This window comes from Alexandromys fortis, unplaced genomic scaffold, assembly GCF_014885135.2.
Source record: "Alexandromys fortis isolate MF-2015 unplaced genomic scaffold, M_Fortis_MF-2015_v1.1 scaffold_101, whole genome shotgun sequence".
NCBI classification, from domain to species: Eukaryota; Metazoa; Chordata; class Mammalia; order Rodentia; family Cricetidae; genus Alexandromys; species Alexandromys fortis.
Window position 1 is genome coordinate 1403685 of NW_026067983.1, and position 27397 is coordinate 1431081.

Consider the following 27397-nt stretch of genomic DNA (forward strand, 5'->3'; position numbering starts at 1 on the left):
AGAGAGAGAGGGAGGGAGGGAGGGAGGGAGGGAGGGAGGGAGAGAGANGAGAGAGAGAGAGAGAGAGAGAGAGAGAGAGAGAGAGAGATATCACCAACAACGTATCACATGCTAGTTCAAACCAAGACAGGAATTAACTGTCACTAATGGGACATAAATGTGTGTACTCTTCCCATATAAATACCAGTGACTTCTGTTGGAGGAGGCCGCTCGTTGGTTTCAAATAAGTAAAAGCACCTTTCTCATCATGCAGATAATATTAATCAATTAAAGAGTTCAGTAAAGCATTCAGGGACCCGGAGGTTGTTCAGCAGTAACAGTGCTTGCCACCCAGACTGATGACCAAGTACGATCCCTAGACCCCTAGGTAGGAGAGAACCAATTCTTACCAACTGTCCTCTGACCTAAACACACACACACACACACACATGTACAATATTCTTTTTTTAACCTAAGAAAGGATTCGAGGATAGCTGTCAACAGACATCGTTACTGGGGGTTCCCAAGGCTCCATCAAACACTATTTTGGCCATCAGAGAGCAGACGGAGGACACTGACTGACCTTGGTTAAACACCATTTTGGGGTACGGTAGAAGCCATCAGAGAGACACGGAGGACACTGACTTACCTTGTTTATCAGTGCTCCCAGTACCTTCTTTTGATTCAAAACCCAAACACCAAGAAAGGGTTCCAGCTTTTAATTTTTAATGTAACATACAAGCCACAAACACCATTTTTCTCTCAACTTATGGGAGGTAGCACATTTAAATATGTTTGCATTTGACAATTCACTGTCACAATACCAAGAAATATCAAGACAAGGTTATTTAAGATAACCAAATATCTTTTTGTTACATGGGCCAACGTAGCGATTGCAAGTTGCTTACAAATACAGTGTTTTAAACTTCAAGTTATTTAAAACAAAAGGGTGTCAGATTATGCATATATACACTATCTTCCTCAAGCTCATCCCATTTCGAAGGCTGACGATAACTGTCACACACCAGAGCATTTCCCAAACGGGGTCACCTCCTTTGCCTTTGAGTATAAAAGTCAAAAACTAAACTTCAGTTTCCTAAAGACACGGCTACTTCTAGACTACACAGATGTATCGTGATGGACTACGAGAACTAAACGATCACTTCTATGATAACACTTGTCTCTACAGTGCAGCTTTCCTGAAAAGACAAAAGGTACTGGGAACTCAGATGTCGCCTATGGAACTGAACACAACAGACCCTCTGCCTCGCCGGCTCCATCAGCTTCAGCTGTCTTCCGCGGGAGCTACCTGCACAGCGCGGCACTCCCTGCAGTTATCCCGGGGAGACCGAGATGTCGGGGTGCAGGGCCACTTCCCCAGGGGTGCCAGATACAGTTTTACAGCAGGAAAGGCCACAGTGGGCAGTGCCAGACACCAAGAACAGCAGATTACAGGGACCACTGAGGGTCGGGGACACAATGAATTTCAGCAATGTCAACAAAACACGTTTAGAGAAACGTTAAGAGTGAAAATATTTAATTCCACTGTTGATAATGTAGTTTTCAGATACTGTTTGCTCTATCAGTGAACAAAGAAGCTTAACTTAAGATTAGAGAAAGGGAGCAAGATCAACACGGGGAAACTCTTCCTTGTTTTCTCCTCAAAGGAAAGCACTGGGGTTGGCGCGAGGGTCTTTCTGGTTTCTGTACCTGTAGGTCAGCCAAACACCCAGGATCTGGAATTAAAAGAAGAAAAACTAAGTGCTCTATAGATTGAGTTAATCAACAGAATAACTGAAACTTCTGAACCACTTTTGCTTGCTTTTTGCTCAGAGGAGAGACTTCAGACAAATTAAAGGGCAGGCCCTAATCACACTGAAATAGGAGACCTGTGGTGGACTACGTGCTGCCCAGAACATGTTCTGAAGTAAAGGGACCTTTGACGGTCTCATTACGCTATGAGGGATCTTCCAGGTGGGCTCCAGGGTGCAGTCACTGTAGCCCTGATAAGAGGGAGCCGAGGTGGGCAAGGTGAGGGAGCAGAGATCAGACAAGAGGAGAGAGATTAGACTCTGAGATGGCCTTTCACTCTTTCTCTCTCTCTCCCCTCACCCAATAAACCTCTTGCATTAGATCTGTTTCTGGGTGTAATTTCTCAGCAGCGCACATTGGCAGGGCCCATCACAGGGACCACTTTCTGCCGCCTTTTATCCTTTCAGTTTCAGAGGCATTTTTTTTAAGTTGAAAGTAACACAATTTTTATATATTTTTACTTTTGAGACTATAATACAATTACATTTCTCCCTTCCTTTCTTCTCTCCAAACCTTCCCATATATCTTTCCCTGTCTGTTTTCCTTCAGATTCATGCCTCTTCTTTCATTAGTTGTTCTTGTGTGTGTGTGCACACGCGCACGCGCGCTCGTGTGTGCGTGCGTGCATGAGTGCATGCGCGCGTATTCCTAAACATAACCTTCTCAGTCCATGTATGCTATTCTACGTATGTTTTCAGGGCTGACCACTTGGTACTGGATAACCCACCAGTGAGCTCTTCTCCGGGAGAGATTGTCTCACAACTCCTATTCCCAGATTTCTTCCAGTTTTGTTTTGTTTTGTTTTTTCCCGGAGACAGGGTTTTCCTGTACAGCCCTGGCTGTTTTGGAACTCACTCTGTGCACCAGGTTGACCTTGAACTCAGAGATCTGCCTGTCTCTGTCTCTCAAGTGCTGGGGTTAAAGGCGTGCACCACCACTACCCAGCAACAGAGGCAATAATTAAAAGCAAATCGTTACATGCATATATGCATATGTGTGGATTATAATATTATATATTAACATGTATTAAATAACACTAATGTTCTGCTTATGATGAAATTAAACCATAATTTATCGTGTAAGTCTAGAAAGAGAAGAAAGCCCAGAGCCACCCAGCCTAATTTCTTCATTTTTTTTAACTGTTTACAGGGGTAAGCAGGTCAAGAATGGCACCCATCACAGAGCCCACGCTGGGTTTGCCAGATGTCTGATTCCAAGCTGGGGGTGTTCCGTCCACACTGTGTGACCTCAGGGAAAGGGAACTATCTAGTGTCAGATGTTATGCTGAAGTGCAATGCTGTGTCCTAAATACAAACCAGAACTCCCTACGACCAAGGGGGAGGACCAACCTCTGTGAAGCTGAAGAAGAGGCCAATGCCGCCAACAAATCTCAAAACCTCTCCAGCATACGCTTCGATGATGGGGGCGCACGGTAAGCACTTGTGGGTCATTTTAGCACAGCTCTGCCAAAAGAAAAGACAGGACCTGTTACTTCATAGTGCGCGTATAGGAAATAAAACACGCAAGAACTAACACTGCTCACGAACAAGCTTCAGGGCTAGGGCGCTGCATCCAGTCTGAGGATGGATTTTAAATTGTGTATAGATTTCCAAGGTGGCCATTTCCTGCACATGCTCTGTAGGCTCCATCCCATTCTGGGAACTGTAAGTGGGATGGGTAGACGTCTAGACTGCACATGCTTTGTAGGTTCCACTCCCTTCTGGGAACTATAAATGGGATGGGTGGACATCTAGTCTGCACGTGCTCTGTAGGCTCCACCCCATTCTGGGAACTGTAAGTGGGATGGGTAGATGTCAAGACTGCACTGTGTATGACTCCATTCCACCAGCTCAGAGGTCCTCACACTGACTTGCATGCGTGGTCAGATACCCAGCTGTGGTGGCTCAGATAAGTATGTCCCCCATAGGCTCATACATCAGAATGCTTGGTCACCAGGGAGTGGAACTGTTTGAAAGGATATGGAGATTAGGAGGAAGTGTGTCATTAGGGGTGGGTTTGGAACCATGCTAAGCCCAGTTATCTGTCTCTGTATATATGTACACACACACACACACACACACACACACACACACACACGCATGCACACGCGCACACACACCTACAGATCAGATTTCCTTCTCACCTCCTTTTCCAGCACCATGCCTGTAAACCACATTATCCCCCTCCACGGTGATAATGGAATAAGCCTCTGAAACTGTAAGCAAGCCCCCAACTAAACACTTTCTCTAGTACGGCTCTCTTGGTCATAGTGCCCCTTCACAGTGGTGACTAAGACCCCGGCTGACAGCCACCAACAAACAGGACAATCCTGCGAGAACAATGAGCCTACAGACGTCCCCTGAGCAAGGCGAGGACACCGAGTCTCGCGTGAATTCCAGTCGCCACCGTCACCTCACTTCAGCACCGTGAGCATCCAGTGTTAACAGTCAACAAGACAGCTAGAATCACCTGCCAGGAGTTGTCTTGAATATGCTATGAACATGAACATGTTAAAATGTGGCAGGAACCACCTTCGTCGGGGATGCAACCATTCTCCCTAGTCAGGGGAGGGGAGAACGTGAACAGAGCAGGAGCGCGCATGCGTTCCTTGTTCTCCCCACCTAATAGTGGTTGCCAGGGACCAGCTCCCCAAGCTCCTGCTGTGTGATGTTCCCACAATGACAGAACGGAACCTGGAACTACAAGCGAGATTAATCCCATTCTCCCTTGAGCTGCTTTCGGCAGGTTTTTATCACAGCATCTGGAGAACAAACTAAGACCTCTGAGCCGGAGATGGAAAGCGGAGAGGATAAACAGACAGCTGTCTTAGGCCATAAGTTTTGTGATCACATGTTTCATAGCAATGGATACAGACCCATACAGAGAAACAGTCTCACAAAGGCCTCCATGAAGAGAGACATACGGCTTAGGCCTTAGACAGTTTGTAAGAGGAGTTGCCCCAAAATATGAATGTTCTAGACGAGCCAAGCCCTGAGCCTATCCTACAGGGCTGGGGTTGAGTTAGGTAGACCCGTCTAGTAGGAAACAGAAGGATGGATCCCGTTGGTCCATCAGTAAGTAGCTCAAACCCAAACAGAAAGAGTGAGAAATTGTGAGGCGGAGGAAGGGAAAGTGGGGAGGGTGGTTCAATGGGTCTTCTACCTTGGAGGTGTTGGGCTAGTTAAGAGAGCGATTTAATACAGACCCTTCTCTTATAAACTGCAAAAACAAAAATCCCCGAGACCGATCATGTCTCCCTCACAACTTGTTACAGGAACTGAATGAGGAAGAATTACAAGCAAGAAAATAAATGTGGCGAGTCTCACCATACACGGGATGGGCAAGTGTGACAATGGGACCTATGAAAAGTGGAGCAGAGGCATTAGCCAGACAGTCCTGGAAGATGATGCAGCATCGAGAGGCCTTTTCTTCTCTGCGAATCCCTAGTAAACTGTAGGGAACACATTCAAGGAAAACAAACAGAACTGACTTACAGCCGGGCAGGTGACATTTGGGTTGTAGCTTCGGAAGCCACAGCAGTTCAAGTTCCTCTGGAGGTCATTTCGAGCACTTGCCGTATTGTTCCATCCGACCTCCAGCAGCTGGCCCTAAAACAGTTCACAGATGCATGAAAACACATTATCCCGGCACAGAACACAGACACCAAGAGCCTGCGGGTGGAAGTAGAGCAGGCATAGAACAGTTTCTACAAAACTAGCACACCTTTTCAAAATCGCATCCCTAGGTTTGCAAAACACTTAAGGCAATACTTCTACGAATGAAAAGGCCCTGGGCTTTTACAAGCAATTTAGAACAGTACTTGCTTCAAAGGCCTAAGTCTCTAAGTGTAACAATACAAAGTTTCCCTTGCTCCAACTCAGAAACCCATTTTTTTTTCTCTACAAAAAGAGTTTTAAAAGAGTAACTGCTACAAGGAAACCATGGACACTTTGGAGCCCCTGGGGAAGAGGAGCCACCTTTTGAGAACAGCAGTCTCCACCCAGTGAGGGTTAAGTCTTCTTTAAGGGCAGAGATCACCAAGACCTGAGAGCACCGCCCCAGCAACCATTTCCACTAGCCATGCAGGAGCAAGAAAGTTAGGGAGCGGGGGTAAAATGGCAAGGTTGGCAAGAAGAAATGTAGTGATATTTCATTTGTATTTTAATAAATAAAGCTTGCCCGAAGTTCAGAGAGTAAAACAGCTGCACTGGTCAGCCTTACAGACCAGGCACTGGCAGCACACACCTTTAATCCCTGTAGCCACACTAGTTGTCATAGATACCAGGCAGTAGTGGTGCACCCCCTTAATCCCAGCCCTAGAGAGGAGTATAAGGAGGGAGGAGACAGCTCTCAGTCTCATTCTGACATTCCTGGAGACAGGATGGCCATTTCAGACTGAGGTAGAGGTAAGAGCCAGTGGCTGGCTGTTTTGTTTTTCTGACCTTCAGGTTGAACCCCAATTTCTGTCTCTGGGATTTTATTAATCGTGCTACAAAGAAATGTTTATTCTCCAATCATTTCCTCCCATCTTTTTCATATTTGTGCTATTGTTGCATAATAAAGTAAAATAAAATGAAAACTTTACTCCGTTGGGAGCAATGATGCAAACCTTTGATACCAGCACTCAGGAGGCAGAGGTAGGCAGATCTCTGTGAGTTTGAGGCCAACCTGGTCTATAGTTCTAGGACAGTCAAAGCTACACAGTGAGACCCTGTCTCAACAAGAAAAAGAAAAAAAAAAATCTTTACTTACCTGTTGGTCCTGATTCAGCGCTAGGCAAGCACAAGACACGGAGAACTGAACAATAAATACGAGCAGGAGAATGATCATATACTGAGAGTTACAAGTTAAGGACTATCTTATTTTAATTTATCTTTTGTTATTACCCTTATCTCTTCATCAGGCGTGTGAGTGTGGCAGGGGCATACACACGGTATATCTGCCTGTGCCACACTGTTCAGCAGAGGAAAACTTGCAGGAGTCAGTTCTCTCTGACCACCGCGCGGGTCCCGGGGATTGAAGTCTGGTCCTCAGATTTGGCAGCAGGTGCCTTTACCTGCTGCTAGCGACACTGTAAATGCTGTGTAAGATCATACAGCAGGCATGTTGACAGTCCACTCTAAGCAATTCACCTAGAAACTAGAACGGTGTTACTAAAGTTCAAAGTGATACACTGTATCATTTTCCTAATACACTATAACTACCAATTCATTAGACAGAGATGAATAATTACATACAGCAGGCATGGTGGGATACACTTGCAATCCCAGGGCCTAAGGAGCAGAGACAGGAGGACTGTCCAAGCCAGAGGTCAGTCCAGTCTACAGAGAGCCTGTCTCAAAAAGAAAGAGGAGAATTAGATTTTGAAAAACTCAGATTCAAAATGAAATACAAATTCTGAAACCTCTAAAATAAAAAAAAAACAGATACAGACAACTATCTAGAGAATAAAATACTGTAAAGTTCTCAACCAAAGATTAACGTGTTAGGAAGGCCTAGAAGTAACGAAATGAGTTCAGTTCAACTCTGAACATGTGCAGGAAAATCAGAATTATGCCCAGCTAGTAGAACTCAGAATGATGTGATGGGGAAGGGTGAGGATAACTAAACACAAGGCCTTTTCCTTACACATAGTCCTACATTGTCCTCAGGGTGGCTTCGTAGCAATGAATTCCCTAATGATATTAATTAGTAGCAACCATTGAAATATAACCAATAATGAGTGAGAACGTCACCTGATGGAGGTAAAAATCCTGGTTTTTAAAAAGGATACAAAAAACAGCAACACCTGATGATGTTTCACAGCGCCAATCAGCCCCACCAGGGCAATCAGGAACAGGAAGATGCCCACGGCGATGACCACGCCCACCACCCGGAGACTGGAGATTAGCCCAAAGCCAATGCCCCAAGCGGCAATCCCGATGAGCAGCAGGCTGACCAGCTGAGGAGACACGGAGGTTTAGTTGTACAGCGCCAGCACTGTCAGGCGTCTACATCTTAGTCACGTTTGTAGCAGGGCAGGCGTCCCTCAGGATCCCCAGGGTGCTGGTTCCAGAACCCGCCACCACATACAGCAAATTCAAGCTTCATAGAAAAAGTCATCACAGTGTATAACTTGTAACATCCTCCTGCAAGCATCAAACCACCTCTGGGTGACTCAAGAGTCGCTAAAGCAGTGTCAAGACTAAGAGACATTACCAAACTGTCAGAGGAACAGCCACAAGAAAACCTGTGCTCACGGAGCAATTTTTGATCCAGGTGACTGAACCCATGAATGTGAAACCCTTAGATACAGAAAGCTGACGGAAACACACAAGCCTCCATGGATACTGTTGTATTAATTAATTTAATCTGGCCCTCAATTATGCTTTTTAAAAAAGACTAACACTAACCCAGAAGGCAACGAAGGTGTCTCAGAGGTCACGTGATTACAAGGCTTGCATGTGAGCAACTGGCAGCCCGTGATTCTGAACTATTCGTATGAAAATTATTTTTCTTTTCCTTCACACCCTGGTGGGCCTGCAGCCCCCTCTGTCCTCCCACTCCTCCCCAAACAACTCAGCCAGTCCTCCCTTCCCAGCAAGCTATGTTCCTGGAATAGGAAGCTATTGTTTCCTTCCTCACTCTACCATCTTCCCACATCGGTCTCTCCAGGAGCAAGGAAGGACTCCTGTGCTCCCACCTCCCTTGGAACTTACAGGCCTGCCCTGGAGAACACGTGAAAACTGTTTGCAGAACTACTCTGGAAGTTCATTGCAGTCAACATCAAGTATGTTAAAATACGGAGGCACAAGAGGCTATTAAAGCCATCCAGATGAAAACAGGGCAGGAGAGCTTAGCTATTTAAAAGGGAAAGCCATCTGGGCAAGAAGAAAGCATGACATACTCAGTCATTTTATTTACAGGTTTGTGGAACACAATCAGAAGGGCGAGCACACTCGTGTGTAACAGGGATTACAAAACTCACAGCTACAATCACTTAAAAACAAAACAAATAAATGGTAAACTACACAGGGATTATAATTAACCCACAGGAGGCACAGCTAGCTTGAGCGGGTTTCAGAGAAGGGTGGAGCGGGTTTGTAGAGCGGGGTAGAGAACGTTTGTACACGTGCGGTCACTCGTCTCCTGGGCTAATGTGGCAGTGTAATGCCCACTTAGGAAAAATCAAAATTCAAAACTAGATTTTTCTAGCATCATATTACTAAAAGACTTGGTAAACTCTGTTTATCAATACACAAATTATCACTTGAATTTTTCTGCTAATATGTATCATTGTTTATGGGTTAAACAATACTTTATATGAAATGGTTTTAAAAAAGATATTTACATACGTAGAGATACAAACGAAACTGATAGTGTTCATCTATTTGTATTTTTATCCAAAACATTTTCTTTCTAGAATCTTGGTTAAAGAGCCAAAACATAAGAACAAAGGAAATCATCTGTAGGACCACAGAACCAGTGTCCGGTGGCAGGGAACTCACGGCCTCCATCACCGTGGCTAGTACACAGAGAACAAGGCAAGCATTCCTTCAAGTCCCACCTCCCTCCTCAGCTGCTGCTCCTTGGCAGTTCTGTTACGTAGCTTCTCACAGTCACCTCACAATTTTAAACGATGGAGAGCTGAGAAAAGGCCCTTTGCCCCTTCACAAGGGATCTTCTTTCTGACTTTGGAACGCCCAAATCAGCACACTTCCTTTCACAGCCAGTAAAAGCAGGCACGTCAGGAAGGTGTGAGGAAGGGCCTCACTTCTTCCTGGCTTAGCATCATCGCTGTATCTCAGGATGGGGCAAGCATTCCACAAGCACACACATCGGAGTAGCTCTCTAATCTACGCATCTGTTTCTATGTATCAGAAGAAAGGGAGGCTAAGACAGGAGAGGTTTGAAACATCTGGTCCACACATCTGTGACTGACCAGGCAGAAATCTGGACAGGGCACCTTTATTCCTTGGGAAACACCAGTTGATGTAAAGACTTCACACCCACACTCTGGAGGGTGGTCTGATTCACACCCACACTCTGGAGGGTGGTCTGATTCATTTAATCAACCGACTATAAATTCTGGTCATAGTTACAAGATATTCTTATGGCAGTGCCTAGATTAGCGTTTGACCAACAGTTGGGCACCACAGCCTGTGTCCATGGTAATACTGACTCCTCTCCATCCCCAGCCCCTCTGCTAACACCAAGTTATGGAGAGGGAGTCTGGTTTACTAATTCAATAACTCAGGGGACAAGAAGACCAATCTGCGCTTCATTCAACATTAAAAACAAAAAAAAAATTCTGGGCGAGGAACGTGGTTCAGCAGGTAAAAGCACTTGCCACATGAGCCTGACACCCAAGACTGCTCCTGGACAGACAATGACAAATGTAACAGCACCCCTGTGAGCACTGCCCGGAAGGGACACAAGAGAGTCAAATGGAAGCACTAGGGCCACACAGCATGGAATACACAGCCCAGCAACAGAAACCAAAGAGACATGACCTCAGCCAGGAGGAAGGCTAGGACAATCCAGAAGCTGCCCTCTGAGCTCCACACATACCCTGGATGGTATACATGTATGCACGTGATCCTTCCAAGATCATGCCAAATCACTAGTATGTTAACGGGATTTTTAAAAATCAAGAATATTAAAAGTTAAGTATTCTTAAGCATTAAACTAAAAAATAAGTGAAAGACTTAAAGATGGGGCATATGACAGAAGTTGGAAATTTTCTGTTCCATGGCCTGGTTGTGCAGATCACAGCCCTGCCGTGATCATTCAGTTCCAACATGGTACAAGTACCGAGGCATACAGTACAGACAGAAGAGCAGGGCCGTGTTGACAGCAACCCATCTTTTAGTTTCATTTAACTGGGGTTCTGAGGTTTTGTTTTGTTTTGTTTAGGAGTTTTGTTGCTGTCTGCTTAGGTTTGGCTTCATTTTTGTTGGAAGGATTTTAGAAAGGCAGGGGTAAGGTCGGGTAGCTCAGGCTAGCCTCAAAATCAGGGTTCTCTTGCCCTGGCTTCCCACGAACTGAGATGACATGTTGGTGCCAGCTCAACCATCAACACCTTCTTCTCAGACTGTCCATGAATTTTCATGTATCAAAGTATTTTTCTCCCTTTGATTATTTTTTTTTTCAAATTATTTAAAAATGTGAATCCAGACCAACAAGACGATGACTCGGCCCGTCAGGGTGACTGCTGCCACGCCGGACAACCTGAGGTCATTGCCAGGCTCCCACAGTGGGGAGAGAGAACTCCTGCGTCCTGGAAACTGGTCTCTGAACTGTAGGTACGTGTTGGAATGCACGTGCACACACACACACACACACAAACACAAATGTAGTGATGTTTCATTTGTATTTTAATAAATAAAGCTTGCCTGAAGATCAGAGAGTGAAACAGCCCCACGGGTCAGCCTTACAGACCAGCAGAAACCAGGGGTAGTGGTGCACACCCTTAATCCCAGCCCTAGAGAGGAATATAAAACGGGAGGAGACAGCTCTCAGACACAGCCTCATTCTGAGATTCATGGAGGCAGGATCGCCATTTCAGACTGAGGTAGAAAAGCCAGTGGCTGGCTGTTTTGCTTTTCTGACCTTCAGGTTGAATCCTAATATCTGTCTCTGGGTTCTTATTAATCATGCTATACACACAGAGAGAGACACATATGAAACAAACTGTTAAAATGAATAAATATAATTGTATTGTAATGATATTTATAGATAAAATACCATTACAATAAAAATGCCATGTGTGCCTGAATTAAGGTGTTTGCAGGCTGTCATTCACTGACTTTTGCTCTAGAAGTCAGTAGGAAAATGAAAGTTCACAAGAGGACAAATAATTGCTGTTAGAGGTTTTTATAAAGTGTGTCACACTATAGATTAAAAAACACGCACACCTAGGTGAACATAATAAGCCAAAGAATGCAGACAAAAAAAAGTACATTAAAGCACGTTCCTCTTTATGAGATGAGGTGTTCCCTTGACGTCCCAGCTGGCTCCCACGTCCCTCCCAGACTCAAGCAATCCTCTGTGACTACAGGAATACACCATGATGCCCGGCTCCAAAGGCCAATGTCCACAGCATGAGGAGATTGGCCAAGAGGACTTTGAAGACAGGATTCAATTGACATCTCAAGATAGGGTTAGTCTGGATTATCTAAATAAGACTTAAATAGTTCCAGAGTCCTTGGAGGAGGCAGGAGGAGGGTTCACGTCAGAGAGGACTTTGCTGAGGGAAGCAGAGTGCAGTCTGGGAGGCTCGGGATGGCATGCTGCTAGCGTTGAAGGCAGAGGAAGCGTTCTAGGCTAAGGTAAGCAAGGACTAGACTTTAGGAAGCAGATTCCGCGATCTGCAGCGACTTCTGATGTCTGGTGCGGAGAATACATCCTGTTGTTGCAGGCCGCTACAGGTGCAGTGGTTTGTCAACAACAGGAAACCTGCAGTGGTCTTGAACGTTTGCCTGATCAGAACAATGGGAAAAGCCTGAGAAGCGTATTCCTGACACATCTGAACCCAGGATTACACAGGGCCTTTGAGGACAAGCCTTACTCGGCTTACCACAGGCAGTTCTGAAATACCATGAATCCTTCCTATGGGGCATGATGGCCACAGTTGCAATCCCAGAACTAGGGAAACTGAGGTAGGAGGCGTTCCAAGAGTTCAAGACCAATCAGACTACATAACAAGCGTCAAGCTAACAGTCAGACCTCGATTATAAGACCCTACCTCTTGAGGGGTTGCAGGGGATGGGGATGGTGGGATGGCTCAGCCACTCAGGACTGGCGGCTCTTCAGAGGACCCTGGTTCCACTCACAGCACCCACAAGACAGATCACAACCTGTAGCTCCAGTGCCAGGAGCCCCAATGCCCTCAGGTGCCTTTTAGGGGCACCTAGTGCACATATGTGGTACACACACACAGGACAAAACACGTGCGACATAAATAAAAATTTTGCTGGGCGGTGGTGGCGCACGCCTTTAATCCCAGCACTCGGAAGGCAGAGGCAGGTGAATCCCTGTGAGTTCGAGCCAGCCTGGTCTACAAGAGCTAGTGCCAGGACAGGCTTGATAGCTACAGCGAAACCCTGTCTCAAAAAACAAATAAAAATTTTAAAACCTTTTTTAGAGGGGACAGTAGGTGTGGGCTTGCTCAGCAGTCCTAAGCCCTTGCTTGCTCAAGCCTGAGCTTACTCCCTAGCCTCCCTTGGGAGTCACGGTGAAGGCGAGAACAAGTCCCCACAGCACAGTGGCTCTGGCCCACACCCATCCACTCATTACAAAGACATGTAAGCTAACTGACTGATTAATTAAAATAAAACAGCAATCCTTCCTGCCGAGCTATATTTCAAACAAATGAAAAGGGTTTTTAACATACACAGAGACACTACACGAAGCCCCATAGACCCTCAAAGCAAGAACTGAAAGTCTTCGCTGCCCTGGCCCAGCTGGTGGAGAGCAACCCACTGGGGCGTGGGGTCCGAGAACGGCAGAGTCTAAAGGAGATTCTGGGTTCAGGCCAAGCCGAACTGGGAAGTGAAACCAGTTCCCACGCACAGCTGTGATGCAGAACGCTATTTTCTCAAGGTAAAGTACTGGAAAGGGAGACTGCAAAGACCTCTGGATATCTTCAAAAGTCGTGAAACAAAACAGGCCATCCTCTAGGCCTTGAAATGCACCCAACCCCATGCGTGCAGGAACCCGCCTGCCAAATGGTTCAGATGGAAGCTAATCACCAGCTGGAATGACCGAGGGGCGAGGAAAACCTCAGAGAAGCAAACCAAAGTGACTCATGAGAGACAGGGGCAGATCCCAACCCCCAAACAGCCCGGATCTTAAAAAGAGAAGCTTTTTATCAGTCAAAATTCTCAAATGACCTAAGATAAAAGAAATCTATGAGTCTATGGGGAAGACACAGTAATAGAGCTCCCAAGAGGCTGATGGAAAGCCAATCAACAAACAAAATCATAAATATTAGAACAAACACAATCTCACACATACTAAATTCCGAAATTGACCTCCAGGCAGGAGGGAAAAGTCGGAATTTGGCAGGAGCCCTGGATCTCTCACCAGCCTAGCAATTCTGCATTCAGGTTAATCCTCGAGACTCATTTTGCCCACTAGACCCTCACAGGACACCGCTACACCCTTGTGTAAACCAGGAAACCAATGGACTCAACCCCACACCTACGACTGGGCATCCAAAACCCTGTGTCATCACACAACAGAATACAAGTGATCTGAATCTCTTCCAGTGCAATCAATAAACTTCGAAAACCAAAGATAAATCAAGTATTATAGAAATCTTGCTGAAATATGTCCATTTCCAAACACAAACTAGCAACACAATTTCCTGCGGCTTAAGAGCTGTCGTCTAAGTCAATAAACGGGCATGCCATGCCAGGGGTGGATTTCAAGACAGCGCCTGCTTACAGAAACGGGGTAGGTAAAAGGGGTGCGGAGTGACTGTCGGTTCCGCTAACATCACAACATGACATCGAAGATGTCGTGGCAGAACACTGGGCACCTCTAAAGTCCAGCTATCAAGTTCACAGGACTTAATCATGCTATCGTCTGTGTCTATGAAGCCGCCTAGTTAATAAACTATGAAACTTTCTTATATGTGCACCAACTCAAAATCCTTCCGCTTTGCTTCTTCCTATCAATCAGAGCATCCTGCCTCATCCGTACAGCTGCTGATCCCCACCTGGGACTCGTCCAGTGCCATCCGGATTCCTTCCACATGTCACTGCCACTGAGGAAAAGGAAACGAACAAAAGAGACATGTTCCAGAAGGCCACCGGCAATAACTTCCTGACCGCCCAGTAGCGGTGCTTGCCTTGTACACGTAGGGCCTAAGTTAGGTTGTCAGCACAGAGATAACAAATGAGATCTCCAGGTCCATCATACCTGAACAGTCTGAAATGTGAACCAGACACACCCTCGTCCCCTCTCCTGCACCCTCAAGCACAAACACACAGACAGAAATCATCGTTTGTAAGGGATTATTCCCAAAGGCAAAAAAATGCAGATTCAATCCTCGAATGCCAAACCGACTCTTCACATGAGACAGCATGACCATGAACTTATTTGAACTAATCACCTTCTCTGATTAAAACACAAGAATAGGTGCTGGAGAAACGGCTCAGCAGATAAGGAAGAGTATTGTTGTTCTTGCAGAGGGCTCGGGTTTGGTTCCCACATGACAGTTCACAACTGTCACATCATAACTTCAGTTCCAAAGAATCAACACCCTCTTCTGGAGGTCACAGGTGGAGCCACATACATACTGCAGACAAAACACTCAGACACATAAAATAAGAATAAAAGAAGAAGAAGAAGAAGAAGAAGAAGAAGAAGAAGAAGAAGAAGAAGAAGAAGAAGAAGAAGAAGAAGAAGAAGAAGAAAAGAAGCAGCAGCAGCTGAAGAGATGGCTGAGAAGTTAAGAGTCAACACTGCTCTTTCCGAAGACCCACGTTCAGTTTGCAGCACCGTTAGGCAGCTCACACCCTAGAGGATCCAATATCTTCTTCTGACCTCCATGGGCTCTACATGAATTTGTTCAAATTCACACTCAGACACTGTCACATCCATATAATTAAAAATAAAAATAAATCTTCAAAAATAGTAGTAAAAGAGCCGGGTAGTGGTGCTGTATGCCTTTAATCCCAGCTCTTGGGAGACAGAAGCAGGTGGATCTTTGTGAGGTTGAGGCCAGCCTGGTCTACAGAGTGAGTTCCAGCCTGGTCTACATAGCTAGAGCTGTTACACAGAGAAATCCTGTCTGAAAAATCCAAAAAAAGTTTTTTTAAAAAAAGAAACGAAAAATAGGATAGCAAAACAAAACCCCCACACAAATGAAAGACCTATAATATAAACAATCTGAAAAGGACGTATTGGCTTGTGAGCGGTGTTTCTGACATATCAAAACTAAAACCCACCTAACAGTCACAATTAATTTCTCAGGATAGAAACAGCACTTAAAGATATTTAATGGACTTCTAAGATAGATTTTCACTGTTTAACTTTTATGAAAAAGGAGCCTTTTTCATATAATAATGAAACGACTTATCTCTCTCAGCCGTGATAATTAAACGTTACCATTGGCTTACAGTTTCAGGGGAATGAGGTTACGAGTCCAAGTTAGTAATCTAAAAATTACAGCTTCAAGTGAAATTAACAGTAGCTGCATAATTAAAAAATCCAAGCCTGTCACCGTACCTTGGGAGACAAAGCAACTACAAAGACACTTGTTCAAGAATAATAACGGTTTTCTTATGAAAGCAATTGTAGCACAAAGTAAATTTAGAGCCGTGACAAATAGATTCCTTCCTCTGGGAGATGAAATGCCGATAAAAACAGATTACGGCCCCGTTAACTCCTTGATGGTGCTGTTTTTATGAGCAGGAAGCACCAACCTTTCCTGTTTTCCCTTTAAAACAAAGAAAATTTGATATACAAAGAGAGCTTTAAAGGGAGTTAAATGGGCTGTGATGGGAAAGGGTCACAGCAGCAAGACTAGGAAGGTGTCTAAATCTAGCACAGCTTCCCCTAACAAATCCCCAGAGGAGGATCCCCAGGTGCCACCACTGCACCCTAAGGGAAATGTCGTCAGCGGAAGCTCAAGACAGCACAGCCCAGAGAACAGCACCAACACGTCTGACCAACACTGGAAAAGGGGCTTTCGGAAAGTGATTCAGGATAGGCATGGTCCTGAAGGTAGGGCCTCGATGATGGATTAGAAGATGTAGGTAACCCTTTAGAAGCTGTGAGGAGCCCTTTTTTCTTTATTGATTGCCTAGTCCGTTATATTCTATTACAGCCACAGAAAATGGACTAAGACCCCATCACAGCTACTTTTCTCTTGTTATGAAGAGACACTGGGACCAAGGCAGCCTCTAGAAGAAAGAGTCTATGGAGGGCTTACAGTGTCAGAGGGTTAGTGAACATCATGGCGGAGAGCATGACAGCAGACAGGCAGGCTGAGAGCTTACATCCTTATCATAAAGTAGGAAGGAGAGAGACAGAGAGAAAGAGAGAGAGAGAGAGAGAGAGAGAGAGAGAGAGAGAGAGAGAGAAACACTAACTGGGAACAGCCAGCGGCGTTTGGACCCTCAATGCTCACCCCAATGGCATGCCTTCTCCAACGAGGCCACACCTCCAAGTCCCTCCCAAACAGTTCCGCCAACTGGGGACAAGGCATTCAAATATATGAATCTATGGGGGCCATTCTCATTGAAACCACCACAGACACAGGCAGGCAGAATAGGTCATTCCCATGCCGGCATCGTGCCTATCTTGACTTAATATTAAGTCTGTACTCCTATGCGCTCTAAATCCGGAGATGCAATAGGTGTGACTACCTCTGGAGGTTAGTCATTACCTTCCGCTCTCCAGCCCCAGCCAGCTTTGGCGTCTTTAAAGGTGCCCTAAACACTTCAGGTGGCCTGCAGTCAAAGCATATGTTTTATATATGATTATATATATACACATGCACTTTATATTCCCAGCACTTGGCTAAATGCCTAGAGCAGAAGAGGTGGCAGAGCAAACTGCTAGATGATGGGGTTCTCACTGCTCCTCATCAGTGTACTAGGAAATGCTTATTCTTCAATCTATACACTACTGAAGGGAAAGAAACTCAGTCCAGCCATGTTCCAGATTATTCTTGTACATTCTTTCATCAAATACCCACCCAGTTCAAGAATAAGATGAAGACGAGATTAAGAGTATTTCTAAGTCAGCTACTTCTTTTGATCATCAGAAATAGATTAGCTGTTGCTATTATTCAAAATGTCTTGTTAGCTCTAAAATAAAAGGGATATTCTGATGGCCAGGCATGGTGACATGTATGTACCTGTAACCCCAGCATTTCAAAGACAGAGGCAAGGCAAGTACCATGTAATTGATGCTAGCCTGGCCTACCTATTGAATTCCAGGCCATCCAGCATTACATACGAAAGCTCTGTCTCAGAACAAACAAGAGGCTGGAGAGATGGCTCAGGGATTAAAGAAACTTGCTGCTCTTTCAGAGGACCAGATTTGGTTCCCAATAACCCCACCTGAAGGGTCAGGACCATCTGTAATTCCAGGACCAGGGACTCTGATGTCCTTTCCCAACCTCCGCCTCAGACAGCAGGCATGCCCATGACACACAGCCATATATGGGGGCAAAACACCAAGACACAGAAAATAAAAACAATCAAAAAATTAAAAAGTAGAGCTGGAGACGTGGCTCGCTGGTTAAGAACATGTGTTGTTCTTCCAGAGGATCCGGGTTTGATTTCCAGCACCCACATGGTGGTTCACAACCATCTGCAGCTCCCGTTCTAGGGGATCTGAGACCTTCTGCCCTCCATATACTCCTGCACACAGGAGGTACACACACACACACACACACACACAACACACACAATACAAAGGGATGGAGGGAAGGAGGGAGGGAGAGAAGGAAGGAGGAAGAGAGGGAAGGATAGAACAAAGGATGGCTGGCTCCTCAGCTGGCTTGGTGTGGCACATACCTTCAATCCCAGCACTCAGGAGGCAAAGGCAGGTATCTCTATGACCTTTAATCCAACCTGCCCAAGCCAGCCAGAGCTACAGTGAGACTTTGTCTCATAATAAACAAAAAGCAACAGTTCTTTGTGAACTGAAGTAGCAGGCAAGAAAACTTAAAATATTATTATGAGAGCATAGGACCGTACTCCATCAGCACCATACAAAGAGATTGATGTATACATATGATGTGGGAGTGTCATATATCAATCTGTTGATTTCATTGGTTAAGCAATAAAGAAACTGCTTGGCCCTGATAGGTTAAAACACAGGTGGGAGGAGTAAACAGAACAGAATGCTGGGAGGAAGAGGAAGTGAGCTCAGACTTGACAGCTCTGCTCTCTGGAGCAGAGATGCCAGGCTCCTCTCTCCCAGGCAGCTCCGACCCAGGATGGACATAGGCTAGAATCTTCCCAGTAAGCGCAACTAGCGGTGCTACACAGATGATTAGAAATGGGCTAAATTAATATGTGAAAATTAGCCTAGAAGAGGCTAGATAGAAATGGGCCAAGCAGTGTTTAAATGAATGCAGTTTGTGTGTTGTTATTTCGGGGCATAAGCTAGCCAGGCGGCCGGGGTGCTGGGGACGCAGCCCCGCCGCTCCTATTACAACATACATAGGCCTTAAACCACCTTTCGCTAAATGCTTCAAGCATTTTGCTATGAACTTACAGCGCTTTCTTCATTGTGATTCCTTACGTGACACAAAACTGAAGTGTCCCTGCACACATCTGTAGGGCTCTAAGGTACAAAACACAACGCACTTGACTCCTCTAATGAAAGGATATGAAAGAACCAAAAGTAAGGGATCCTGGCTTAATCATTCTCTAAGGCCAATTATTTTGAAATGGCACCTTCAGCTGCCAACGAAACTCCATCCCCTTTTTTTCTTCCGCAGCGGTTACAAAACAGAGGTGGGGATACTGGCAAAACAGCCCCTTGTTGACCTCTGTGATCCGTAACTAATGCTGGGCTGCACTGTGCGGTCAGCTAAGAAATGGTGGCCACGTGGGCTTACTGTTGTTATTGTAAGAGAAGGAGGGGATGACTTCTTCGTGTTAAATACAATAATTAGTGCCCGGGGCAGAGCACAGTTGGGAGAGGAGCTGTCTAGCATGCACCACAGTTCAGACACAGCCAGCCCCAGGCTCAATCCCCAGCACCAAGTCATCCAAGGGTGTCAGGAAGGCACAAAATGACAGCTAATTTAGGTTTAATTCCTTATCAGCACCACCTGACACACAGGCTCAAGCACGCCTCTCGGCCTCTCCAGTGACTAACTCCACCACAGTCTCCTCCAGCTCTTCCTTTCCCGGCTCCTTCCCAGAGTCCACCCACTTGACTGCCTTCATCCCATGGCGGCTCTGCTAAGGCCACTCTGATGCTCATGGTACCTTAAGGGGTACCTCCTGGTAGCCCTCTCCGCTGAGTCCGGTGCTGAGTCTCAAAGGCTCGTTAACAACTGCCTGAGAATCTCTGACCTCACACCTAATACTGAACCTTCTCTGGTCCTGCCAACCCAATGCCATCTTGGCAGGGTCTGGGCCACAACCACTTGGCCTCTGTCACTTGCCTCATTCTCTGGTACCCCACTGTCAATCCATGAGAAATCATCTTGGCCCCACCCTCAAAGCATGCCCAGAATTTATTCTTTCACTTTGGCTGAAAACATGTTTATCCCAAGCTTCTGTTTCAGCAATAGCTTTGTGAATTTCCTCCGTGCTTTTGCGTGCACATCTGTAACCTGTTTCACTCTGAGGAGACCCTCGGTGCCTCTGTGTGCACATCTGTAACCTGTTTCACTCTGAGGAGACCCTCAGCGCTTCTGCATGCACATCTGTAACCTCTTTCACACTGAGGAGACCCTGTGTGCTTCTGTGTACACATCTGTAACCTGTTTCACTCTGAGGAGACCCTGTGTGCTTCTGCGTGCACATCTGTAACCTGTTTCACTCAGAGGAGACCCTCGGTGTGCTTGTGTACACATCTGTACCCTGTTTCACTCTGAGGAGACCCTCGGTCTTCTGTGTACACATCTGTACCCTGTTTCACTCTGAGGAGACCCTCAGTGCTTCTGCAGGCACAACTGTACCCATTTTACTCTGAGGAGACTACTGGTTCGGAAGCAGGTGGCCATGAGAAAAGAAAAACCCTCTCTGTTCCTCTCCTGATTCTGATTGCTGTTTCTGGCTGGCTGACAGCCAGGAATTCTGGCATCTCTAACCAGAATACTACAAAAGAATTGCACTCCCCTTTTTCAGAAACTACACAAACAAGACAGTTACAATGACTAATGGCCTATGCCTGAAGTCCAATGTCCTTGTGACCTAAGGATAAATGAACTATCTTCCTAGATCTTTTGTGTGTAAGCCTAACAAAATACCTAAAACTCCTCAAGAACAGAATTGTGTGGGTAAGGAAAATGAGTCCAAAAGAACAAACTGAACTTAGTGGCAGACTCCGTGGCTTCAAAGCCCCGAATCACGTACAGGTAATGCACTTAGGTACAGCCCTCTCCTCACTCACACTTGACTCTTGTCGAGTACATCTTGTCTTTGCAATTTAATGAACAGAGTAACTTTGCTTCACTCTGAACTTCTCATTGGTGAGTGTCAAGGACCAGGTGGGCCTATAGTGGCTTGAATAATAGGGTATTATTACACACACCTAATCATAAATCAAAATATCAGAGTAATCTGAAGAGCCAAGTGTGGTATCACATGCCTATAAATCAGCATGAACAGCAGAAGCCAGAAAAAATTAAATTTGAATGGCTCAAGACCCTGATTCATAAGTGAAAATTGAGGCTGGGTATGGTGGTGGCTCACACCTTTAATCCCAGCACTGGGGAGTCAGAGGCAGGCAACTCTGAGCTGGAAGCCACCTTGCTCTACATAATGAGTTGTAGGCCAGCCAAGACTGCACAGTGAGACCTGGTCTCTAAATAAATAAATAAATAAATTAGCAGGGCTGGAGAGATGGCTCAGTGGTTGAGAGCATTGCCTGCTCTTCCAAAGGTCCTGAATTCAATTCCTGGCAACCACATGGTGGCTCACAACCATCTGTAATGAGGTCTGGTGCCCTCTTCTGGCCTGCAGACATACACACAGACAGAATATTGTATACATAATAAATAAATAAATAAATAAATAAATATTTTGAAAAAAATAAATACGCAAAGCAAAATAAACAAATTAGAGTCATTTTTTAAATGATCGGAATTTTGAAAAATGCTAAATGCAAACATTTCAAAGCAATTTCAGTTAAGACTCTCCTTAGCTGAAGTAATAATTTTACTTGGAAATAAAAACTACCATTTGCCAGAATTCTAATTACTAGAATGGCACTAAAATCTATACTAAATGTAAAATATATCTAGGTATATTTTATATTAAATATAAGTTTATATTAAATATTTAAATATATGTTTAATTAAATATAGCTAAATATAAACCCCAAAAGCTGGGGGTAGAGCTCAGCTGGTAGAATACTTGCCTTGCAAACATGAGGCGCACATAATACACATTTAAAGAAAAAAAATAATCTACAAAGTGTAATTCTATGTTTATAGCCAACACATACCAGCCGTTATCTTCTTACAAGTAAAAGACCCTTGTTTTTATTTGAGGCTATGAATTGCTTCCCTGGAGCACACTGACTTATGTGTCAAAACCCAATGCCTTGAAAAATCCTTCGTTATAGCGCACAGGTCTATAGTTCAAAAGTTTTGAATAATTCACCTTTCATTCTGGAAGCTGTAAGGACTTAGTTCTATTTCTTTACCACGACTAAGTGTTTCACACGGTCTACGCTATTTTACCGTCACAGTTCCGTGAGCGAAGAACGAAATCATCATCAATTTGCAAATGAAGAGGCTGCAGATAAAACAACAAAAAATAAAACAAAAAAGCTGTGTGGTTTAGGGTAGCGCTGGACGAGCTGGCCTCCTAAATAAACCAGGTAACACTTTTCTCCTCCCGTTTACGAACTTTTTCCATTCTATTATAAGATAGATCTCAATTTTATTTCTTAATTACATCTATTCATTCATCCATCCATTGTGTGGGGCGGACAGAGTGCACACGTGCCGCGGAGCACACGTGGAGGTCGGAGGAGGTCAGAAGAGGACAACGGGCAGGAATGGGTTCTCTCGCTCCAGGGCCAGCGTCCCAGGGACCACACTCAGGTCCTCGGGCTCTGCTAAGCCAGCACTCATGTTAGACATGCTACGACAACCAGTATACTGTCTGATATGTCAGGGGAACTCTTCTCTAAACAAGCAAAGACGTAGAAGGGAAAACTGTGAAGTGGGCTACTTACCAAGGAAAGTAAGTAAAAGAACTCACCTGGGCATGGCAAGGAACGGTGGCAATCCCACGGGAGGCTGAGGCAGGGGGATGGCGGCCAGTTGCAAGGCCACCCTGAGCTAAGCAGTCAAGACTCGCAAATTAAGAAACGGTAAAAGAGAAAAACCTGGGAAGATTTTAGAAGAACACACACGCACACACGCGTGCGCGCACACACACACACAACTTACAAAATTTCTTTCTGATTTTAACTTCATGCTACTTTCTGAAGTTAAAACCCATATATATTAAACCATTTATATTATATATCAAACCATGCCACCTATAATTTCAACCACAATATGATTACTAACGATACTACACCACTCCTATAGACTATAGGAGTTCCGTCCACCACGTGGGTTCCGGGGATCAAGCTCTGACCGTCAGGTGCCTTCCTTTATCTGCTGAGGCATCTTGTCAGCACAGTAGGGCATCTCTGAAAGGCCAGAGTATAATAAAAACACTTTCTGTCATATTTTTCTGTTTGATTCTATTTTACAAAATCATCTATCCAATTACTTAATGTTTTAAGCCCTGGAATTAGTTGCCAGTACCGTGGGGAAAAATTTCCAATATATTATGTATTTTAATACAGTCACTTCACCTTTCTTACAATTTCCCACAAATAACAATGTGTATTTTTTAGAGACTGTTTTTCAACACTTATCAAAATATTTTCAGCTATAACATATTCAGAGGCTAGAGAGATGGCTTAGTGGTTGAAGGCACTGGCTCCTCTTGCAGAGGATCCAGGTTCAATTCCCAGCACCCAACATGGTGGCTCCAACCATGTGCAACTGCGGTTCCAGGGGACCCCGTGCCTCTTCAGGCACTGAGCACATACATGATACACAGACATACATGCCCAGAAACACTCAGACACATAAAAGTAAATAAATAAATTCATGAATGTAAAAATGCATCCTATTTTAGAGCGTGGCTGTAGATTTCTACCCTGGCACTCCAGAACCCGAGTCAGTGGTTTTGAACACAAGCATTGGAGTGAGGGTTTCAGTGAGGTTCAAGTGAGATTCATTGCCCCAAAATGAAGCATCAGGAACTTTAGATTCTAGGGAATCTGAAATTGTGCTTTTCAGTGGGTATTCTGAACGGCCAACATCATACATAAATATCTGAAACCTCTCCTGGTCTTGCAAGGGAACCTGGAGACAGTCATTTGAATGAGATAAAATAAGCGATTCATAACTGTTTCATAACCGAAAGCAAAACTTACCCTGCCACCCTTGAACTTTTGGAATTCTGCATTAGTAGGAGGTTATGTATTTGATTAACTATTTCATAAACGGCTAAATAATTTGAATGGAAAAAGAAGCTGAGGCAGGAAGACTCCAAGTTTGAGGGCAGCCGGAGCTACATAGATCAAGACCAGACTGGTCAGTACTCTGTCTCAAAATAAATAAATAAAGCAATTAATTTCCCAAACTAATTTTAATTTATATGTATGTCCTGAAGAAATGAAAGAGACTCGCAAGCTACTTTTTCGTTTCCTCAGTTCAAACACCCCTTCTTGATTCCTAGCTCAGCAAGACTTCACTCGGTCCTAAAGTTTAAGGTGTCTCGGCTCTTACACACCATGTGACATGCCCAAATCGAGCCTTCATACAGGGCAAGTACGTATTCACACAGGGCTTCTAGATCCATTTGCCGTCCTCAACCGTACGCAGAAAGTGAAACACAGTCTTCACTAAAGCATCCTTACTGGAGAGCCCTATTTTGTTGGCCACCGCATTTCCGGGCTAATGACAACACACAGCAACACTGTGGATACAGAAGCTGGTCATCTTTACTTACAGGAAGTCCTGCTGCAAGGGGCCCTCGCCTTACAACACGGCTGGGCTTCCCCTTTTCATCAACACTACAGGTTGTTTACATACAGCACATTAACCCTTGGTTGTTCCAGCACTGAGGAACCGGCAGAAAGGCACAAAAACCCACCATTAGCCTCCAGAGGGTCACTGAATTCCCGAGGCAAATGAGGCGATGTTCCTTCCAAGTTGTTTTAGGGACCAGCTTTCTCTTTCTGAAGTGGCCATAGTGACCGAGGTCTGGCTAGCTGGATCCCTTGAGGATACACACGGCTTTGCTAGACCCCAGGTTCCTCAGGAAATGCTTCAGAACAACAGCAGTGAGGCAGTGACGGCTAACACAGCCAGGAACCTTCCACCTGCCACTCCCACCGGCAGGCCTGGTTCGAACACTTGGAGAAATGACCTCATATTTAATCCCGCAGCATTGAGCAGACCTTAGAGGCAGTTACCAGGGCCGGAGGCGAACCTACAAAGGATCTTTTTATTCCTGCCCTAAAAAAAAAAAAACACCTCCCAGAGACCAAGCTCAACTCCATGGCTACCACATTTTTTTTTAACTTCTTAAAATGTGGAGGGAGCTGCTGAGGACACAGAACTTAACCGATAGCTGCAGGAGGTTTTTCTACTGGTTAAGATCTCGCCCCTCTCTCCCTCTCATTCACCTCCCCTTGAACTTACTGTATTATAACCTATTTGCAATGTCTACGAGACAGGCAGATAATAATTTATTTTAAGAACTGTCTCTTTGTTTAAAATAGTTAGGATTTTAAAACGCTAACCACATTTATAGTCCTATGAATTCCAATTAATTAAATTTTACTGCACACCTGTTAAAAAATTCAATAAAACACATTTTGGAGGTCAATAGTTTAAGACATATATTAAATAATCGTAACATATCCCTTTCTGGTTAGCTTTTCATTCTCCTGGCGTTCATGACGTGACAGCTAAAACAGTGCATCCTGAAAGCAGCGGCACTTGGCATTGAAAAACCCTTCCTGCTTTAAAAAACGTATATAATGCACACTGATGCACACAGGCAGCCAGGGCAGCACAGAAGCGGCCACTGCACTGTGTGTACGCAGGCACAGGAAGATGGAGAAGCAGGTAAACACATGACTGAATCACCGAAGCAGGAGGGGGTGGGGCACAAAATAGAATGTGACGCATGTCGTCCATGCTAAGCGGAGAAAACGGTGGAAGAACGGATGGGAATTTACTTAATTAGCAACATGGTAAGCATGCCTCGCGTGAGACTTGTGGATTTCGATGCGCGCCTTGACATGAAGCTCCAATTACAAGGAGCTGTATCACCCCCTGTTCTAGACCCTTTCTGCCGAGTCCACCATTTCTGAACGCGTTGTCTAGATGCCTCAGAGCTAGCCAGAAAAGCTTACGCCATTGATGTCTATTTCTGGCCTACCTTCAAAGCCCTGACATCATGTTCAGACACACACCAAAAGAAGAAAGGGAAAAATGAACGGTTGTGTCTGCTCTTAAGCCCAAGCAGTCAGCCTCTCTTGCCCATAGATGTAACCTAAGCTGCCCCAGATGGCCTGGCTCAGCTAACACAGGGGAGCCGGGTTTGTTTTCAGAGTGGGTGCTGCAAGCACCAGGTGTATTTATAGAAGGGAGCAGCAAGTCTGCGACGGCGTGAGATGGCCGAGAGGAAGTTTCGTCCACGCAGTGGAGACAGCTTATGGGAAAATCGAGATTCCACAGCTCGGTTCCACTCCAGACCCACCGACTACCAGCTATGAAAATATATTTTGGTCTTTACCGTTAGAAAACGTAGACACAGAAAAATAACAGAATGGCAAACGTACATGGAGAAGGCTGGGGTGTAGACGGGTTTCAATAAACGTCACCTCGTCTTCCTCCTGTTCAGCTAAAATTACGCCTCAAAAATCAAAACGAGCTTTCAACGTGAAAACTGGGAGGTATGCGCTAATAAGCAGGGAGAAAAAAAAAAGAACAAACGACTTACGTGGTGGAGTGTGAGTGTGCGTGCGTGTGTGTGTGTGTGTGTGTGTGTGTGTGCTAAAGGACTTCGCCTGAAATGGAGTTTGAATATTGATAAAGAGGGAGATGGGAAGAAGGCATGGGAAAAGCATCAAGCTGGAACCTCACTGGCAGGAACATCAACAAAGAGACTTTATGTAAGCACGAAACAAACTTCGGAAGCCACGGATATCCTGTGAACCCCCTTGGCAGCCTCCATTCAAACCACAGCGCTCAGAGCTGAGCCAGAAGCGCGCCATCCACAGGCCGCCTGCTCCACCCCAGGCCACGTTATCCCACCCCCCAAACTGTCCTCCAAGCTCGGGCTGTTCTCCAGCCTCCGATCACGCTTCCAGATGGCATAGCCAGCCGGGAGCGTGCGGTTGGAGGGATGGGGATGGGATCCTGGGGAGAGATGCGTGAGCGGGAAGGGCTGCAGAGAGTCGGGCGAGGGGCGAGCGCCACAATGAAGGACGGGCGGAGACTGCGACAAGCAGGGATCGGGGTCCTGGGCGGGGGAGAGGGGGGGCGCGGGCGAGCCTGTGGGCGTGGGAAGCCTGCAAGGGGCGAGGGATGGGGTGCAGTTGGCCAGCCTGGCCGGGAGGAGGCTGGCGGGCCCCGCAGGTGCCACCCGGGCGCGGGGCTACTCACGGTGTACAGCAGGTTGAGCGCGCACAGGCAGTTCTTGGAGCACGAGAAGCCCCCGCACACCATCGTGGCGCGTGGGTTGGTGGGCGCCTTGGGGGTCGAAACGTCCTCGGCTGGGCCGGGAAGGTACCCGCTGGATCCTAGCCTCCGGGGCCTGCGGCCGGGGCTGGGTGCTGGGCTCGGGGTTCGGGGTTCAGGATTGGGGCTGCAGTGCCGCGCCCGCAGCGG

General features: G+C 45.6%; 1 protein-coding gene across 1 annotated transcript; it reads right to left on the reverse strand.

The window, feature by feature from the left end:
• Window positions 1-683: 683 nt before the first annotated feature.
• Tspan13 (tetraspanin 13) lies at window positions 684-27397 on the reverse strand. Its single transcript, XM_050158692.1, has 6 exons — window positions 27173-27397; window positions 7565-7732; window positions 6544-6624; window positions 5286-5399; window positions 3141-3254; window positions 684-1715 (listed from the first exon to the last, which is right to left on the reverse strand). The coding sequence occupies exons 1-6, from the start codon at window positions 27233-27235 to the stop codon at window positions 1641-1643; spliced, it is 615 nt and encodes a 204-aa protein (XP_050014649.1). The 5' UTR covers window positions 27236-27397; the 3' UTR covers window positions 684-1640.

What these genes read in the sequence shown, in the direction of transcription:
- Tspan13 (XM_050158692.1), bottom strand. Translation starts at nt 27,235, where the DNA reads ATGGTGTGCGGGGGCTTCTCGTGCTCCAAGAACTGCCTGTGCGCGCTC. An exon ending in CGCTGAATCAGGACCAACAG is followed by an intron (nt 5,400 to 6,543) that starts GTAAGTAAAGAT and finishes GAACTGTTTTAG; the next exon opens with GGCCAGCTGCTGGAGGTCGG. An exon ending in TCTTCTTCAGCTTCACAGAG is followed by an intron (nt 1,716 to 3,140) that starts GTTGGTCCTCCC and finishes TTTTAATTCCAG; the next exon opens with ATCCTGGGTGTTTGGCTGAC.